Genomic DNA, 19547 nt, shown 5'->3' with positions numbered 1-19547 from the left:
CCAGGCTCTCCCCTGCACTGCACTACAGAAACAGGGTTAAAACAGAGAGGGGGGGCACTAATTTGGCGATATGCTTATATATTAAGATGCTATAAGGGAAAACACTTATATAAGGTTGTCCCTATATAATTATAGCGTTTTTGGTGTGTGCTGGCAAACTCTCCCTCTGTCTCTCCAAAGGGCTAGTGGGTCCTGTCCTCTATCAGAGCATTCCCTGTGTGTGTGCTGTGTGTCGGTACGTGTGTGTCGACATGTAGAAGGACGATGTTGGTGAGGAGGCGGAGCAATTGCCTGTAATGGTGATGTCACTCTCTAGGGAGTCGACACCGGAATGGATGGCTTATTTAGGAAATTACGTGATAATGTCAACACGCTGCAAGGTCGGTTGACGACATGAGACGGCCGACAAACAATTAGTACCGGTCCAGACGTCTCAAAAACACCGTCAGGGGTTTTAAAACGCCCGTTTACTTTAGTCGGTCGACACAGACAGGGACACTGAATCCAGTGTCGACGGTGAATAAACAAACGTATTCCTTATTAGGGCCACACGTTAAAGGCAATGAAGGAGGTGTTACATATTTCTGATACTACAAGTACCACAAAAGAGGGTATTATGTGGGATGTGAAAAAACTACCATAGTTTTTCCTGAATCAGATAAATTAAATAAAGTGTGTGATGATGCGTGGGTTCCCCCCGATAGAAAATTATGGGCGGTATACCCTTTCCCGCCAGAAGTTAGGGCGCGTTGGGAAACACCCCTTAAGGTGGATAAGGCGCTCACACGCTTATCAAAACAAGTGGCGGTACCGTCTATAGATAGGGCCGTCCTCAAGGACCAGCTGACAGGAGGCTGGAAAATATCATAAAAAGTATATACACACATACTGGTGTTATACTGCGACCAGCGATCGCCTCAGCCTGGATGTGCAGAGCTGGGGTGGCTTGGTCGGATTCCCTGACTAAAAATATTGATACCCTTGACAGGGACAGTATTTTATTGACTATAGAGCATTTAAAGGATGCATTTCTATATATGCGAGATGCACAGAGGGATATTTGCACTCTGGCATCAGGAGTAAATGCGATGTCCATAACTGCCAGAAGATGTTATGGACACGACAGTGGTCAGGTGATGCAGATTCCAAACGGCACAAAGGTGTATTGCCGTATAAAGGAAGAGGAGTTATTTGGGGTCGGTCCATCGGACCTGGTGGCCACGGCAACTGCTGGAAAATCCACCGTTTTTTACCCTAAGTCACATCTCTGCAGAAAAAGACACCGTCTTTTCAGCCTTAGTCCTTTCGTCCCTATAAGATCATATCTGCCCAGGGATAGAGGAAAGGGAAGAAGACTGCAGCAGGCAGCCCATTCCCAGGAACAGAAGCGTTCCACCGCTTCTGACAAGTTCTCAGCATGGCGCTGAGACCGTACAGGACCCCTGGATCCTACAAGTAGTATCCCAGGGGTACAGATTGGAATGTCGAGACGTTTCCCCTTCGCAGGCTCCTGAAGTCTGCTTTACCAAGGTCTCCCTCCGACAAGGAGGCAGTATGGGAAAAAATTCACAAGCTGTATTCCCAGCAGGTGATAATAAAATTACCCCTCCTACTACAAGAAAAGGGGTATTATTCCACACTATATTGTGGTACTGAAGCCAGAAGGCTAGGTGAGACTTATTCTAAAAATTTTTTTTTGAACACTTACAAAGGTTCAAATCAAGATGGAGTCACTCAGAACAGTGATAACGAACCAGGAAGAAGGGGACTATATAGTGTCCCGGGACATCAGGGATGCTTACCTCTATGTCCCAAATTTGCCCTTCTCACTAAGGGTACCTCAGGTTCGTGGTGCAGAACTGTCACTATCAGTTTCAGACGCTGCCGTTTGGATTGTCCACGGCACCCCGGGTCTTTACCAAGGTAATGGCCGAAATGATGATTCTTCTTCGAAGAAAAGGCGTCTTAATTATCCCTTACTTGGACGATCTCCTGATAAGGGCATAGTCCAGGGAACAGTTGGAGGTCGGAGTAGCACTATCTCGGATACTGCTACAACAGCACGGGTGGATTCTAAATATTCCAAAATCGCAGCTGATCCCGACGACACGTCTGCTGTGCCTAGGGATGATTCTAGACACAGTCCAGAAAAAGGTGTTTCTCCCGGAAGAGAGAGCCAGGGAGTTATCCGAGCTAGTCAGGAACCTCCTAAAAACAGTGCATCATTGCACAAGGGTCCTGGTAAAAATGGTGGCTTCCTACGAAGCAATTCCATTCGGCAGATTTCACGCAAGAACTTTTCAGTGGGATCTGCTGGACAAATGGTCCGGATCGCATCTTCAGATGCATCAGCGGATAACCCTATATCCAAGGACAAGGGTGTCTCTCCTGTGGTGGTTATAGAGTGCTCATCTTCTAGAGGGCCGCAGATTCGGCATTCAGGATTGGATGCTGGTGACCACGGAGCCCAGCCCGAGAGGCTGGGGAGCAGTCACACAAGGAAAAAATTTCCAGGGAGTGTGATCAAGTCTGGAGACTTTTCTACACATAAATATACTGGAGCTAAGGGCAATTTATAATGCTCTAAGCTTAGCAAGACCTCTGCTTCAAGGTCAGCCGGTATTGATCCAGTGGGAAAAACATCACGGCAGTCGCCCACGTAAACAGACAGGGCGACACAAGAAGCAGGAGGGCAATGGCAAAAACTGCAAGGACTTTTCGCTGGGCGGAAAATCATGTGATAGCACTGTCAGCAGTGTTTCATCCCGGGAATGGAAACTGGGAAGCAGACTTCCTCAGCAGGCACGACCTCCACCCGGGAGAGTGGAAACTTCATCGGGAAGTTTTTTCCACATGATTGTAAACCGTTGGGAAATACCAAAGGTGGACATGAGGGCGTCCCGTCTGAACAAAAAACGGGACAGGTATTGCGCCAGGTCAAGAGACCCTCAGGGGGGGGGTGCTACTGCCACAGGGAAAAGAGGATCTTATAGAGGCCATCAGAGAGGTTCTGCAAATTCCTTATAAGGTGTCAGAGGAGTGTGAGGAATCTTATTTTAATGTAAAAAAGAAGTCCTTTTCCTGCCCCAAAGCAGTTGAATACCCTGTTTGAAGAACCGTGGGTTAATCCTGAAGAGAAATTTCAAATCCCTAAAAGGTTGCTCTCATCTTTTCTTCTGGAGGATAGGAAAAAATGGCAAAATCTACCGATAGTGGACGCATCAGTCTCTAGGCTGTCACGAAAAATTGTATTGCCTGTCCCTGGTGCAGCCTCCCTAAAAGATATGGCTGATCGTAAAATTGAGACTACACTCAAATTATTGTACACGGCTGCTGGGGTGGCCCAGAGACTCACTATTGCATGTGCGTGGATCACAAAAGCCATTGCTAAATGGTCAGGTAACCTAATTGATGGGTTAGATTCCTGGTCTAGAGGGGATGTTGTTTTACTCCTGCATCATATACAGGATTCTGCGAACTTTATGGGAAGCCATAAAAAAGATTGGTTTGCTTAATGCATGCACCACCGCTATGGCAGTGTCAGCACGCAGGGGCTTGTGGCTACGCCAGTGGACTGCTGATCCGGACTCCAGGAAGGGCGTGGAAGGCTTTACCATTCACAGGAGTGTCCTTGTTTGGAGACTAACGAGACAAATGGATCTCCAAAGCTACTGCGGGTAAGTCTACGTATCTTCCTTCCGCAACTCCCCCAGCCATGAAAGCTTATTCTCCTTCAAATTTACAGTCCTTTCAGACAGCCAAGTTTAAGGGAAAATCCAGAGGCGCTTCTACGGCCTCCAGAGGCACAAGAGGTAAACCACACAAATCAGCAACTGCAGGTGCTCAGGAACAGAGCTCAGGCTCTGCTTCCTCAAAGCCTTCAGCATAACAGTGGACCACTATGCTTGGAGGACTGTCAGGTGGGAGTCCGACTAAGGGAGTCATTCCGAGTTGATCGTAGCTGTGCTAAATTTAGCACAGCTACAATCACCTTCCCATACATGCGGGGGGGGACGCCCAGCACAGGGCTAGTCCGGCCCAATCCCCGCACAAGTACAAAAGCATCGCACAGCGGCGATGCTTTTGTACTTGAAGAGTAGCTCCCGGCCAGCGCATCTCCTGCGGCTGACCGGGAGTTACTCGTCGCTGCCCCGGGTCGCAGCGGCTGTGTGTGACGTCACGTAGCCGCTGCACCCAGCCCCCCGCACAGTCCGGACACGCCTGCATTGGCCGGACCGCGCCCCGAAAACGGCGGCTAAACGCCACCGTGCCGCCCCCTCCCGCCCAGCAACCGCCTCTGCCTGTCAATCAGGCAGAGGCAATTGCTAGGTAACGACAGCCTTTGGCCGTCTGGCATGCGACGGTGCATGCGCGGTTCCGACCCGATCGCTGCTCTGTGAACAACTGCAGCATGCGATCGGGTCAGAATAACCCCCTAAAATTCTTCAGTCACATCTGGTCAAGTTCGTGCCGGGATCCCTGGGTCATAGATCTTATTTCCCAGGGTTACAGACTGGAGTTTCAAGAGCTCCCACCTTACAGATTCTTCAAATCAGGCTTACCAGCTTCACAAGAGGCAAGTATAACTTTACAGCATGCCATCCAAAAACTGGTACAGACTCAGGTCATTGTTCCAATTCCACCTCATCTGCATAACAAGGGGTACTATTCCAACTTGTTTGTAGTACTGAAACTGGACGGTTCGGTACGACCAATTCTGAACCTCAAGTGCTTGAACCTGTTAAGAGTGTTCAGGTTCAAGATTGAGTCCCTGAGAGCGATGATCTCAGGTCTGGAGGAATGAGGGGAATTCCTAGTGTCTCTGGATATCAAGGATGTATACCTTCACATTCCGATCTGGCCGCCTCATCAGGCTTATCTACGGTTAGCACTGCAGGAATGTCACTACCAGTTCCAGGCCCTGCCATTTGGTCTCTCCACGGCACCGAGTGTGTTCACCAAAGTGATGGCAGAGATGATGATTCTACACTGCAAACAGGGAGTGAACTTAATTCCGTACCTGGACGATCTTCTGATAAAGGCGCTGTCCAGGGAGAGGTGGCTGGACAGCATTGGTCTCTCAACCAAACTTCTCCAGGATCACAGGTGGATTCTGAACCTTCCGAAATCTCACCTAGAGCCAACACGGAGGCTCCCACTCCTGGGAATGATACTGTACACAGAGTCACAGAGGGTGTTCCTTCCGTTGGAAAAGGCATTGGTAATCCAGTCGATGGTTCTGGATGTCCTGAAGCCAACCCGGATATCGGTGCATCTATGCATTCACCTTCTGGGGAAAATGGTGGCCTCTTACGAGGTGCTTCAATACGGAAGGTTTCACGCAAGACCCTTCCAGCTTGATCTGTTGGACAAATGGTCCGGATCGCATTTTCACATGCACCAGAGGATCCATCTGTCACCAAAAGCCAGGATCTCCCTTCTGTGGTGGCTACAGATTTCTCACCTCGTTGAGGGTCAAAGGTTCAGAATTCAGGACTGGATCCTGTTAACCATGGACGCAAGCATCAGAGTTTGGGGAGCAGTCACCCATGGGATGCAGTTTCAAGGAAGATGGTCAAGTCAGGTAGTCATCCTTCCAATCAACATTCTGTAACTCAGGGCCATATACAACGCCCTTCTGCAGGCCTCTTATCTTCACGATCGGGCCATTCGGACAATGTGACGTACATAAACTGACAGGGCGGAACGAAAAGCAGAGCAGCAATGTCAGAGATGTCAAGAAATCTCCTCTAGGCTGAAAAAAATGCTTTGGCGCTGTCGGCGGTCTTCATTCCGGGAGTAGACAACTGGGAAGCAGACTTCCTCAGCTGACGCGATCTGCACCCGGGGGAGTGGGGCCTTCAGACGGAAGTGTTCAGGCGCTTGACGTGTTGGTTGGGATATCCACAAATCGACATGATGGCCTCTCGTCTCAACAAGAAGCTCAAGCGGTATTGTCCCAGGTCGAGAGACCGACAGGCAGTGGCGTTAGACGCTCTGACGACTCCATGGGTCTATCAGATGGTGTACGTGTTTCCTCCACTTCCTCTGATCCCAAGAATTCTCCAAAGAATAAAAAGGGAAAAGGTTCAAGCAATGCTCATTGCTTCGGACTGGCCAAGAAGGGTTTGGTACGCGGACCTTCTGGAGATGCTCCTCGAAGATCCGTGGCCTCTACCTCTTCGTGTGGATCTTATGCAACAGGGCCCGTTCGTCTATCAGGAATTACCGCGACTACGTTTGACGGCATGGAAGTTGAACGGCTGATTCTAGCCAGAAGAGGTATCCCTAACAAAGTTATCCCGACTATGATCCAAGCCAGGAACGAGGTAACGTCTAAACATTACCACCGTATTTGGAAGAAATACGTCTCTTGGTGTAAGAGCAGAACTTATTCTGCAGTGGAATTTCACCTGGGACGTTTCCTGCTTTTTCTGCAGGCAGGTGTGGATGTGGGCCTACGTCTGGGCTCCATAAAAGTCCAGATTTTGGCCTTGTACGTTTACTTTCAAAAACAATTGGCTTCTCTCCCTGAGGTCCAGACATTTTTGAAAGGTGTTCTGCGCATCGAGCCTCCCTTTATGCCTCCCACGGCGCCTTGGGCTCTCAATTTGGTGCTGCAGTTCCTCCAATCGGACTGGTTTGAACCGTTACAGGAGGTGGACGTAAAATATCTTACATAAAAGACCGTCACACTGTTGGCTTTGTCTTTCAGCAAGACGTGTGTCGGAGCTGAGGGCTTTGTCTCACAAGAGCCCCTATTTGATTTTCAATGAGGACAGAGCTGAACTCGTAAAACGCAGACACCACTTTCGGAAGAATTTGCTGACGAGTTCTATCAATCAACCTATTGTGGTTCCAGTTATCACCAACACTTCCGATACTTCAAAGTCTTTTGTATGCTGTGCAGGCTTTGAAGGTACAGGTTGAGTATCCCTTATCCAAAATGCTTGGGACTGGAGGTATTTTGGATATGGGATTTTTCCGTATTTTGGAATAATTGCTTACCATAATGAGATATCATGGTGATGGGACCGAAGTCTAAGCACAGAATGCATTTATGTTACATATACACCTTATACACACAGCTTGTAGGTAATTTTAGCCAATATTTTTTATAACTTTGTGCATTAAACAAAGTGTGTGTACATTCACACAAATCATTTATGTTTCATATACAACTTATACACACAGCCTGAAGGTCATTTAATACAATATTTTTAATAACTTTGTGTATTAAACAAAGTTTGTGTACATTGAGCCATCAGAAAACAAAGGTTTCACTATCTCAGTCTCACTCAAAAAAGTCCGTATTTCGGAATATTCCGTATTTCGGAATATTTGAATATGGGATACTCAACCTGTATATGTAAAGAGGACAGCTCGTCACAGGAAATCTGACTCGCTGTTTTTCTATATGATCCCAATAAAATTGGGTGTCCGGCTTCAAAGCAGACAATTGCACGCTGGATCATGCTTACTATCCAGCATGCGTATTCCACGGCAGGTTTGCCGGTTCCAAAATCTGTACAGGCCCACTCTACTAGGTCGGTGGGTTCTTCCTGGGCGGCTGCCTGGGGTGTCTCTGCTTTACAGCTCTGCCGAGCGGCTACTTAGTGATTCGAACACATTTTGTTAAGTTCTACAAGTTTGATACTTTGGCCTCTGAAGACCTTCAGTTTGGTCAACCAGTTCTGCAGGAACCTCAGCACTCTCCCACCCGGTTTGGGAGCTTTGGTACATCCCCATGGTAGTAAATGGAACCCCAGTATCCTCTAGGACATAAGAGAAAATAGGATTTTAATTACCTACTGGTAAATCCTTTTCTCGTAGTCCGTAGAGGATACTGGGCGCCCGCCCAGTGCTTCGTTCTTCCTGCACTGTTACTTGGTTAAGTATTGTTGGTTCAGCTGTTGCTATTCCTGTTTCAAGTTGGGTTAGCATAGCTTTCCTCGGTTTGGTGTGCTGGTTTGGAATCTCACCACTATCTTTATCCTTCTCTCAAAGTATGTCCGTCTCCTCGGACACCGTTTCCTAGACTGGTAGGAGGGGCATAGAGGGATGAGCCAGCCCACGCTATCAAATTCTTAGTGTCCATGGCTCCTAGTGGACCCGTCTATACCCCATGGTACTAAATGGAACCCCAGTATCTTCTACAGACTACGGGGAAAGGATTTAAAGTAATTAGAAATCCTAATATATATATATATATATACATACATACATACATACATACATACATGTATGTATACATGTATATGTATGTATACAAATATACATACATATATGTGTGTATGTGTGTGTGTGTGTATGTATATATATATATATATATAATGTGTGTGTGTGTGTGTGTGTATATATATATATATATATATATATATATATATATATATATATATATATATATATATATATAATTTTATTTTTTTATTTATTTACCCAAGCGAGCCTATTTATCATATTTCGGCTTGGGTGGAGGCACTTATAGTAACTACCGCACAGGTTAGTGGTCACCTAAAAAAAAGGAGGTTACACACATGGACAATTAATGGGGGTTGCTTATTTTAATTTTGTGCGGAAGACCTTTTTCTTGATCTGAACTGTAAATTTAGATGTGATCTTGATCTGTCTGATAACATTTGGGGGGGGGGTGCAGCTTTTAGGGCGTCAGATGTGGCCAGGAGACGGGACTTATACTGTGTATCATTTAGGAAAGCTTAGGAGACATTGTTTTAAGGTGGTGTTCAGATCCACTGGCAGGACATCGAGGCTAGGCATCTTACTATTAGGAAAAGGTTTAATTGAGGTTTGTCAGTCTAGTTTCTTTTACTAACCAATCCACACCTACCTTGGAACCCACTGTGCTGTGCCTGGAGGATCCCTTATAAAAATGGACCTCAGAGAGGTGAACCCTAATCTGCAGAACTTGTTGCAAAGGAACCATGGTCCTGTCATGTCATGTGACTGCTCCAATCCACCAATGTAATAACATTGTATACTCCCAATAGATACTCTCAATTTAACAGTGATAATCTGCCATATGCAGTAGTGTCCCTGTGAGACGCAGTGTACAAAGACGCACTAATTATGTGGAAAGTGTCCAAGTGTGTCATTTTATTCTCCCCTTTAGTCTGGAGTAGCGCATGTACTGTACAGACTGTACTGAAAGGAAAACATTCATTTTCTGTATTTTTTAAGATGGTGTAATAGTGTCTTCTGCCTTTTTTTTTTTTTTTTCTTCACATTTTTTTTAGTTCCATGCTGACGTTTACTTTGACCATGATTTGCAAAGCTATGTACTTGTTGACCAAGGCAGCCAGAATGGCACTGTTATTAACGGCAATCAGATTCTGCAGGTAAGTGGTGTCTTCTTGGTCCTTGTCTGCTAAGTGACTAGACGCACTTTCAGTGTTGCTAAATATGTGGTAAAAAGGTGCCTTTTACCCTTTTACATAATAGAAGTTGTAAAAGCATTTCATGAAATAAATACATATGCCAGAAATAATGACACCTGCAGAAAGTTGAAATGAGTAGAAAATGTCATTCTGGATATAATGTAGATTTTTTATCCATAAGCTCAGGTGTGCCCTCATTTTCTTTCTACAGAGTCTAAAATATGCCCTGTAGTACTAGATACTTGTAGCCCACATCCGAAATATAGAAATACATCTTTACTGCTGGGCTTCTCTGTGATAGTTTATCATGTATAACTGTCCTCTTGGGATACTACCATTTGTGTCCATATTGCACTTGGTATCCGGTCTCTAGGTCGACAGTGTCTAGGTCAACCACTATTGGTCGATAGTAAGTAGGTCGACATGGTTTCTAGGTCGTCAGGGACTCTAGGTCTACCTGACAAATGGTCAACATGAGTTTTTCACTTTTTTTTTTTTTTCATCATTTTTTTTTTTTTTTTTTTTACTTTTTCATACTTTACGATCCACATGGACTATGATTGGGAACGGTAACATGTGCCGAGCGCAGCGGTTCGCTCGCCATGCGATGGGACACGGTGCACTAATTGGAGTTCCCGGTCACTATGGAGAAAACAACACCAAAAAAAGTGGGAAAAAACTCATGTCGACCTTATGTCATGTCGACCAGTAGTGGTCGACCTAGACACTGTCAACCTAACTCTTGTCGACCCTCCATACCACACCCTTTGCACTTATATGTATATAATATCTGTTCAAATTTTTTATTTGTTGTATGTTGCGCAGCATACAAGGATTACATTTTAGTAATGCTGTATAACCATTAACTTAGCATGTGGAGTACATAGAAACCCCTAAATTCCCCATTTTACTGACCATTACTTTTCACACAGTGTGCGAACAGAACACTCCTTGTGGATAGGGATCATTGCAGAGGAATCAATGTGCTTTGTGAAAGGAAGTATGGAGTAAAATTGTACATTTGTGGTTTGCCTCTGTAGTGTGTTTTTTTCACAAGACAACGAGTATTACCTACAATACGTAGAGGCACAATATAATATTCTCCTATAGATCAGGCATATAAGAAATATGGCATATGAAAGAGCCCTTTAATGGCTTATCCTCAGGACAGACGAAAACCGATGCATCGTTTCAAGCAAATGATTGTTGGGTAACTAGTAAGACCACGTGAAATATCAAAAATGACTTGGTTTTATTACTAAAAAAGACAAATGCATAATTGGTATGCATGCATACCGAAATAGCAATTAAGAATTAATCTGTTGAGGATATGTTTTGGGTAGTGATGTAATTGCTGTTGGGGACGGTAAATGTATAATAAGATGCTAGAGCAAAGTTATGGGATGCACAACCAGGTTAGTACACCTGCTGAGGAATGTAGTTCTGGTGGTAAAAAATATCCAGTTTAAATGTAAGAAAAAAAGAGAAAACAAGGAAAAAAGTAAAAAGTTCTGTTCAGCTGTGACCCAGCTGGTTGTGAGAGATCCAAATGGCAGTAAGGAGTAAAGTCACTTTCAGAATAGTTAGCGGCGTCCCGCTGTCTATTTGCACGAGCTAATGATGATGCCGGCTTACGGTGATTGCGGTGTTCCCCCGGGGTTCAAGGTGCGCCGGGTGAGGGGACCGGGAACTCCGGACTGACCAGGCCCTGTGGGAAGGGATTCTCCCCTCTCTGTCCTGGTACGGACAGCGATGGGAGATCCGGCCACCGCAGGGATTGGTCTGGCGGCGGTCAGCTAGTGTGGGCTTGTTCAGAGCCGTCACTGCCCACCGTCCGCCGGGAACGGAGCTTCTTGGTTCACCTGTCTCTCCCCCCTCCTCCGCTGTTCGACTCGAAAACACCCCACCGGCTTACCTCTTCTCCTTCGGGTCTCTCTCCGTCGCTGCTGACTTCTTCCGGGTAGGGGAGTCACGTGACCCCCGCTCGGCTGGTCTGAAAGAGTTCCACGGCCCGTACTGCCTGTACGGTGTTGGTGGGAAATCAGTCGTAGATGCCCAACGCGTTTCAACCCTCTAGGGGTCTTCTTCCAGGGATTAGTGTGTAATGTTTGAGAGTCGTCTCACCCTTTAAAGGGAAATGGTTCAGTCTCATTGGTTCATATCCCGGTGTACGCCTACTTGTGGTTTCTTCCGTTTTAATTGGTCTTTCTAGACATCAATCATGTTGTGTAAACACAGAATTGTAGCTGTTTGTGAGAAAGATATTGAATGTATTGTGTGTGTAGAAAGAGGACGAGATTGTCAGTCTTCTTATTAATATGGATTGTTAATGATCATGGTAGCATAATTGCTTTATTAGTGGTGTGTCCCAATATCCCTGAGTTGATATCCCTGAGGATTAGCATATTTATAGACCAAGGACAAATACACACCAAGACCTACCAGAAACCAGTAGATGTTAATAGTTTCATCCTGGCCACCAGCTGGCACCATCCCAGCTGGCTACAAACTATACCTAAGGGACAATTCTTAAGAATCCGTAGAAATTGTTTGAAATTGGAGGATTATCACACACAAGGTCAGGAATTAGCTGTAAAATTCACAGACAAATTGTACAAAACTGACCAGGTCAGACAGGCCTTTGAAGAAGTTACAACAATAGACAGAGACAAATTACTCAGTTATAAAGACAAGAACAAAGAGGGACACCACGACAACAGCATTCCATTTATAACGAATTATTCAGGACAAGCCAACCAAGTAAGACACATAATCAAGAAACATTGGCCACTGTTATTAGAAGATGAAGTTTTAAATGACATCTTACCAACAGGACCCAAGTTCGTATTTAGAAAAGCACCAGATATCAAGAAAAACTTAGTTCATAACCATATACCACCACAAGAAATGAAACAAACCAGTATAGATGGAAGCATCCCCAAGAGTGGCTTCTATTATTGCGGGTTCTGCCAAGGATGCAGGAACACAAAAATGCGAAGTACTCGACCAATTTCAGACTTCACATCGTACACGACAAACAAGAAGTACAAAGTGAAAGAAAGATTAACCTGCACCAGCAAAGGGGTCATTTATCTCCTAGAATGCCCGTGTAAAAAACAATATGTAGGGAGGACAGCACGACCGCTCAAGATACGAATAAGTGAGCATATAAGGAACATCAAAAAGGGCTATGAAGAACACAGTCTGTCACGACATTATAAAGAAATGCACAATAGCGAGCCAGGTACTCTAAAATTCATGGGCATACAAGGAGTACAACCAAACTGGAGGGGCGGAGACTTTACGCATCAGATGAATACCACAGAGTTAAGATGGATATTTGAACTCAAGACTTTTGCACCACAGGGGCACAACTTGGATAATGAAGTGAAGGCCATAATTTGTAATCAATGACACATCTCAGACTAGATTTATTCTCACATCATCTTAACATGTATCAGGCCCTTTCCCTTGCCCCCCTTTCCCCTTTCCCCTCCCCCCCATTTCCCACACCAACAAATGAACTATGTATTTCCCAACTAATCGAGAACCCAGTGACACGTGGCAACACGAATTGCCTAGCTACACACACAGGGCAATGTATCAGGATCTCATCTCTATTAAATACACACCTCAACCATGGGCTTAAATAACCGACAAACTTGCACATATCAATCAGTTATTGATCAGCGCCAGGATATAAACACAGTCATATGAGGTTAACCATACCCAATACTATTACACTATTGTGATGTTACACCCCAATTGTAAGACATTAATCATTTATTCTCCATTTTTGGAGACGCAATCATTAATGTGTAACATGAATCCTGAACAAGTCATCAATCAGCAGATTATCACTTGACCATATATCACGAACTACTATATTCAAATTGATTGTTATGTATCAACTCAGGGATATTAGGACACACCACTAATAAAGCAATTATGCTACCATGATCATTAACAATCCATATTAATAAGAAGACTGACTGAATCTCGTCCTCTTTCTACACACACAATACATTCAATATCTTTCTCACAAACAGCTACAATTCCGTGTTTACACAACATGATTGATGTCTAGAAAGACCAATTAAAACGGAAGAAACCACAAGTAGGCGTACACCGGGATATGAACCAATGAGACTGAACCATTTCCCTTTAAAGGGTGAGACGACTCTCAAACATTACACACTAATCCCTGGAAGAAGACCCCTAGAGGGTTGAAACGCGTTGGGCATCTACGACTGATTTCCCACCAACACCGTACAGGCAGTACGGGCCGTGGAACTCTTTCAGACCAGCCGAGCGGGGGTCACGTGACTCCCCTACCCGGAAGAAGTCAGCAGCGACGGAGAGAGACCCGAAGGAGAAGAGGTAAGCCGGTGGGGTGTTTTCGAGTCGAACAGCGGAGGAGGGGGGAGAGACAGGTGAACCAAGAAGCTCCGTTCCCGGCGGACGGTGGGCAGTGACGGCTCTGAACAAGCCCACACTAGCTGACCGCCGCCAGACCAATCCCTGCGGTGGCCGGATCTCCCATCGCTGTCCGTACCAGGACAGAGAGGGGAGAATCCCTTCCCACAGGGCCTGGTCAGTCCGGAGTTCCCTGTCCCCTCACCCTCCCCGCACCTTGAAACCCGGGGGAACACCGCAATCACCGTAAGCCGGCATCATCATTAGCTCGTGCAAATAGACAGCGGGACGCCGCTAACTATTCTGAAAGTGACTTTACTCCTTACTGCCATTTGGATCTCTCACAACCAGCTGGGTCACAGCTGAACAGAACTTTTTACTTTTTTCCTTGTTTTCTCTTTTTTTCTTACATTTAAACTGGATATTTTTTACCACCAGAACTACATTCCTCAGCAGGTGTACTAACCTGGTTGTGCATCCCATAACTTTGCTCTAGCATCTTATTATACATTTACCGTCCCCAACAGCAATTACATCACTACCCAAAACATATCCTCAACAGATTAATTCTTAATTGCTATTTCGGTATGCATGCATACCAATTATGCATTTGTCTTTTTTAGTAATAAAACCAAGTCATTTTTGATATTTCACGTTGTCTCACAGCATCATCATTTATATACTCATATAGGTTGAGCGCTGCAAATCACCAATTGTTCACTGCTCTCCGTAGGTCAGTCACCCTACTTTGTAAGCAGCTCGCCGACCTCATTTAAACCTAGTGCGCTGGTACACCCCCCCTTGAGTAACTAGTAAGACCAACTTGCTTTCTCCAAATGTTAGCAACAGGGGCAGGACTGAAAGGAAATGCAGAAATAAGGAATTGAGCCCTCTTACATTGGGCAGCACGTGTCATTACTATCCATTGATCCTCCTAAACAACAAAATGCCACTTTTCTCAGGAAGTGCAAGACAAAGATGTAGCTGGGAGGCTTGTATGTTGTGCATTTAGTCCAAACTGTCTCATTTGGACTCATGATCCCAAGATTATATGTATAATGTACTGTAATATTTCTTCTGTAAAGATCTTGCTGTAGTAAGTTATTTCACAAGCTCTGTACTCTGTTACAGCCTAAAGCTGTCTCTGAGCCTTGCGTGCTGCAGCATGGAGACGAGGTGAAGTTTGGGGAAACAGTCCTGTCGTTTCATGTCCATCCCGGCAGTGAAACCTGTTTTGGTTGTGAACCCGGGCAAGTCAGAGCACATCTGTCTCTAGATAAGAAAGAAGAAGGATCTGGTAAGACCTTGTACTTGGTGTAAAGATATCCATGGCTTCTCTTCAAATATGGGGCTGTAAACTACTCTTCATCAGGTCTCCGCCTTTCTCCCAAATTGAACAGATTTTACCGCCTAAACAGGAGCCAAGTTGGTCATCTTCTAAAATCCAGAAAATGCATATAATACTTTTATAGTATTATTTAGTAACATTTTAAATAGTTTACATTTTATGCAGTGCTTTGCTTAGAATATGTCATTCACACCAGTACCTGCCTCGGGAGTTTACAATCTATATTCTCTATCACATGAATATGCACGCAAACTTGGGTTAATTTATTATTATTATTATTATTATATTTTTTTTCCATCAGAAGCCAGTTAACCTTCCAACATGTTTATGGAAGAAACTTGCACACACACACACACACACACTGGGAGAACATATAAATTCCATGCCTTGCTGAGAAATACTGAATTCCTGATGTCAGGACTGTGAGGCAGTAATGCTAACCTCTATGCTAACAGTGCTGCCCTTTTATTGATCTATAAGTGCCAAAAGAGTAAGCTGTTCATGCAGGATTTTCTAAAATATACAAGTCCTAGAAATACAACTGAAATGATGCTCAAATGTGGATGAAATCTTTCTGTGAGATATCACACCTTATTACAGCATAAAATAGTAAAGCGTGCCCTTTAAGCTTGGATGGTGCTAGTAAAACTAGTTATTACCGGGTCAGACTATACCTTCTGAATGAGGGAATGTGTCTCCAGATAGTACTTGCAGCTCCAGGAACTATAGGATTCCCTAAAACAGGCACAGCATGAGTGGGACGAGGCTACCAGAAGTGATTATGTGTGGGAGTATAAAAAATACACTGTGACGGGGCGCATTGTTGTTATGGGGTTTGTAAGATAAACACTGTGTTCTGTACGCCATTAGTTTTTGTGTGTGTATATATATATATATATATATATATATATATATATATATATATATATATATATATATATATATATATATATATATATATATATATATATATATAGAAAGTTCCAAGAGTAACCACCAGAGGGATCAAACTCAGACCAGCACACTGCTTGAATGCAAAAACTTTTTACTGATTTCAGAATGAAAAAGTGCTGTTTATGACAGCAAGCATATGGCACACATGAAGATAGCAGCATATGAAATAAAACAGTGGGTACTTAACATCCCTAGATGTACATATATATATTTCTGCTGCGTGGTACACTGGGCTCCACAAGGATAGACATTGGGGTGTAGAGTAGGCTCTTGATCTGAGGCACCAACAGGCTCAAAAGCTTTGACTGTTCCCAGAATGCATAGCGCCGCCTCCTCTATAACCCTGCCTCCCTGCACGGTAGCTCAGTTTTGTAGTAGGTGCTTGCAGTAGCAGGCATGTTAACAGGGGGCTGCTCCAGGCAGCCTAAGAAGATCTTTTTTTGAAGAAAAAGTGAAGACTGCAAGGGCTGCAGCGGCGGTTAGATGTCAGAAGACATTCTCTGCTGCAGCTCCGTCTCTCCCCCAGCGGCGCTGTACACTCCCGCGCCCTGGTTGCCGGGTACATACAGCAGGAGGCTCCGGTTTTCTTCTGGTCAGACACACACGGCTGGGGCTCTCCGGGATCGCGTGGCCACGCTTCGGGAGGTGGTAAGCGGGACCCGCGCTTTATCGCAATCAGGCGTGGCCGGTGGAAGGTGGGCCGCACGCGCTGGCGTGGACACTGATAGTACAGGGACCCCACTAGGCCACCAGGGCAAGGGCACAGGTCGGTTTCTCTTATAAACCGTTTTTCATGCAGCCCACAGTACCGGTGGTTAAGTCCAGCAGGGGGAAAGGCTTAGACCTGTAGCCCCTCCCCCAGGCGCCATTTAGAGTAAATGTTCCCGCCTTGGAGCTGCATATCTCTCTCTCTCCCTCACTCCCAGCAGTGTTTGGGCGCCATTACACTCAGCTACACTGTTCCTGGTACTGTTTGGGCAAATCTTCCTCTGTAAAGCCACCTGCATGTCAGCGCTGTGCATCTTACAGGACACTTAAGTATTCTACATGTCTGTTGACAGTGCCAATTAAGAGAGTGCATTTAGTCAGGGTTATTTAGTACAAGTACCCTGTGATATACATCCAGTCTTTACTGTGCATTGTTATATCTATCTTATATATAGCTATATTGAATGGCTAGTCCAGTGCAGTATTATTGCCTGTCGTAACTTCTGCATTGTACAACTGTGACTATATGTGTGTGCATTTGCCTGCTGTGTGACCTCCATTTCGTGTTTCTCACTCAGCTTGCTATCCCTATATTCTATAACCTGAGGGGGCTAGGTGCGTCAGTTTTATCATTAATATAGGATATTAACAAGATATACTCAGTGTGTATTTTTCTCTGTGATTTTAGTCACCGTATCTCTCCTAAATTCCTTTTTGTGCTGACTACACTGCGCAGGGGTTTGGGTCCGGTATTGTGCTGCTGATATTGAACTGTGTTACCTTGCATTGCGATTTATATCATGTCCGCTAAAAAGGTTAACGGTTCTGGGGCTGATCCCACTGGGAGTGGTGATGACGTCGCAGATACATTTGAGGAAAACGTTGCAGCTGAGTGTTTTGGTTCTGGGGGTTCCTTGACCCCAGTGGGACTGTAGCAACTGGGATTCAGAATGACCCACCGTGGCTACCTTCTCCACGCTACTGACTACGCTATTTACTAAACTAACGCCCCCTATGGGACCTCCTGTGCCGGTGCAACCGTTCATGGTCCCCGCGGTTAATCCGCCGTGGGCAGATCAATTGTCAAATCAGTTACAGCAATTGAACCATTCCCTGACTACTAAGAAGTCTAACCCTCGCCCACCTAAGACCAAAGGGTTCTCTAAGCGGGCCATTACTTCCTCACAATCCACTGCTGTCCCTGACACCTCGTCTGATGAGGATGGCGTTAATACTGACCCCACAGATTCCGATCCTGAGTTATCTGATGGGGGAGGGAGTTTCACAAGTGGATGTTCCTGATTTATTGGAGGCTATACGGTCAATTCTTCAGATTACAGATGAACGGGAACCGTCCGTTCCTCCTAAGAAACCGGATAGGTTTAAGCGTCAGAAGGTGGTTAAACTAGTTTTACCCCACTGTGATCATCTGGAATCCTGGGAAAATCCGGGAAAGAAGTTCTTGCCTCACAAGAAGGTGCTTGCTCGCTATCCGCTCACGCCGGAGCTGACTAAAAATTGGGAGACACCTCAGCCAGTGGATTCACATGTGGCAAGGATGGTGGTCTCCTCAGCTCTACCTGTCACTACCGTTACGTCTCTAAAAAAGCCTACGGATAAGCGTGTCGAGGGTTGTCTAAAAGCGATTTATACCCTTGCAGGCGCTGTGCTTAGGCCCACTATTGCAGCGACATGGGCTGCAGAAGCTATTAAAGCGTGGGCCCAGGAGTTGAAATCTCTTCTGACCATGCTAGACAATGCTTGTCGCTTCTGATGCCGGTGTTCTGGCAGCCAAGGCTTCAACTACGTCCGTTCTAGCTCGCCGGATCTTATGGCTGCTGTCCTGGTCTGTGGATCTGGACTCTAGAAAAACCCTGGAGGTACTCCCTTTTAAGGGAAATATCCTTTTTGGAGAGGACTTAAATAAGATAGTGGCTGATTTGGCGTCTGCTAAAACATCCTGTCTACCAAGTACTGCTCCTTCTGTACCGAACGCTAAAAGTACTTCCTTTCGTCCTTCAGGAAAAGCAAAAGGTCAGGCGTACACCAAACGGGGTTGCACCTCCAAATCTGGCAAGCCAAAGCCCAAACGTGCCTGGGCTGCCCGTCAGCCAGCTTCCACGACCGATAAGCCTGCCGCATGACGGGGGGTGGGGGCGGCTTCTAGGTTATACCCAGGGATGGTTGAAGACCACTTCAGATGCCTGGATACGGGAAGTCATCGCATCGCCTTCAAAACCCACCCCCCTCATCGATTTTGCCTGACAGACGTCCCTTCGGATCAAGTAAAGGCAAGGACTCTTCATTCGGTGGGACAGACCCTCCTGGAAACGGGAGTGGTAGTACAGGTGCCTCCTTACTCAGAGGGGCCAGGGGTACTGTTTGCCGCTATTCCTAGTCCCGAAACCGAATGGGTCCTCCCGGCCCATTCTCAACCTCAAGGCGTTGAACAAATTTGTGAAGGTATCCAAGTTTCTTATGGAAACTCTTCGCTCTATTGTCCTGGCCTTGGAACCTGGGGATTATATGGTCTCCCTGGACATACAGGATGCTTACCTGCATATCCCTATAGCAGTGTCTCATCAGCAGTACCTAAGGTTTGCGGTTGGCAACCTTCATTACCAATTTCGGGCGTTACCTTTTGGTTTGACCACGGCTCGACTTGTTGATCCTGGCAAATTCCCCTACGTCATCTGGATCTGACAGTCCGGTTTCTGCAAGCCGAC

The 19547-nt window shown here is 45.5% G+C and overlaps 1 protein-coding gene across 1 annotated transcript in view; it reads left to right on the top strand.

Annotated features, from left to right (window-relative positions):
- The window catches only part of AGGF1 (angiogenic factor with G-patch and FHA domains 1), a 115328-nt gene that overhangs the window by 84353 nt on the left and 11428 nt on the right, over positions 1-19547 (top strand). The window contains exons 9-10 of the mRNA XM_063963689.1: positions 9255-9356; positions 14943-15108. Coding sequence (XP_063819759.1) covers positions 9255-9356; positions 14943-15108 — 268 coding nt within the window. The remainder of the gene's footprint in view (positions 1-9254; positions 9357-14942; positions 15109-19547) is intronic.

This window comes from Pseudophryne corroboree, chromosome 1, assembly GCF_028390025.1.
Source record: "Pseudophryne corroboree isolate aPseCor3 chromosome 1, aPseCor3.hap2, whole genome shotgun sequence".
Taxonomy (NCBI): Eukaryota; Metazoa; Chordata; class Amphibia; order Anura; family Myobatrachidae; genus Pseudophryne; species Pseudophryne corroboree.
This window is presented reverse-complemented; position numbering and strand designations above follow the sequence as displayed.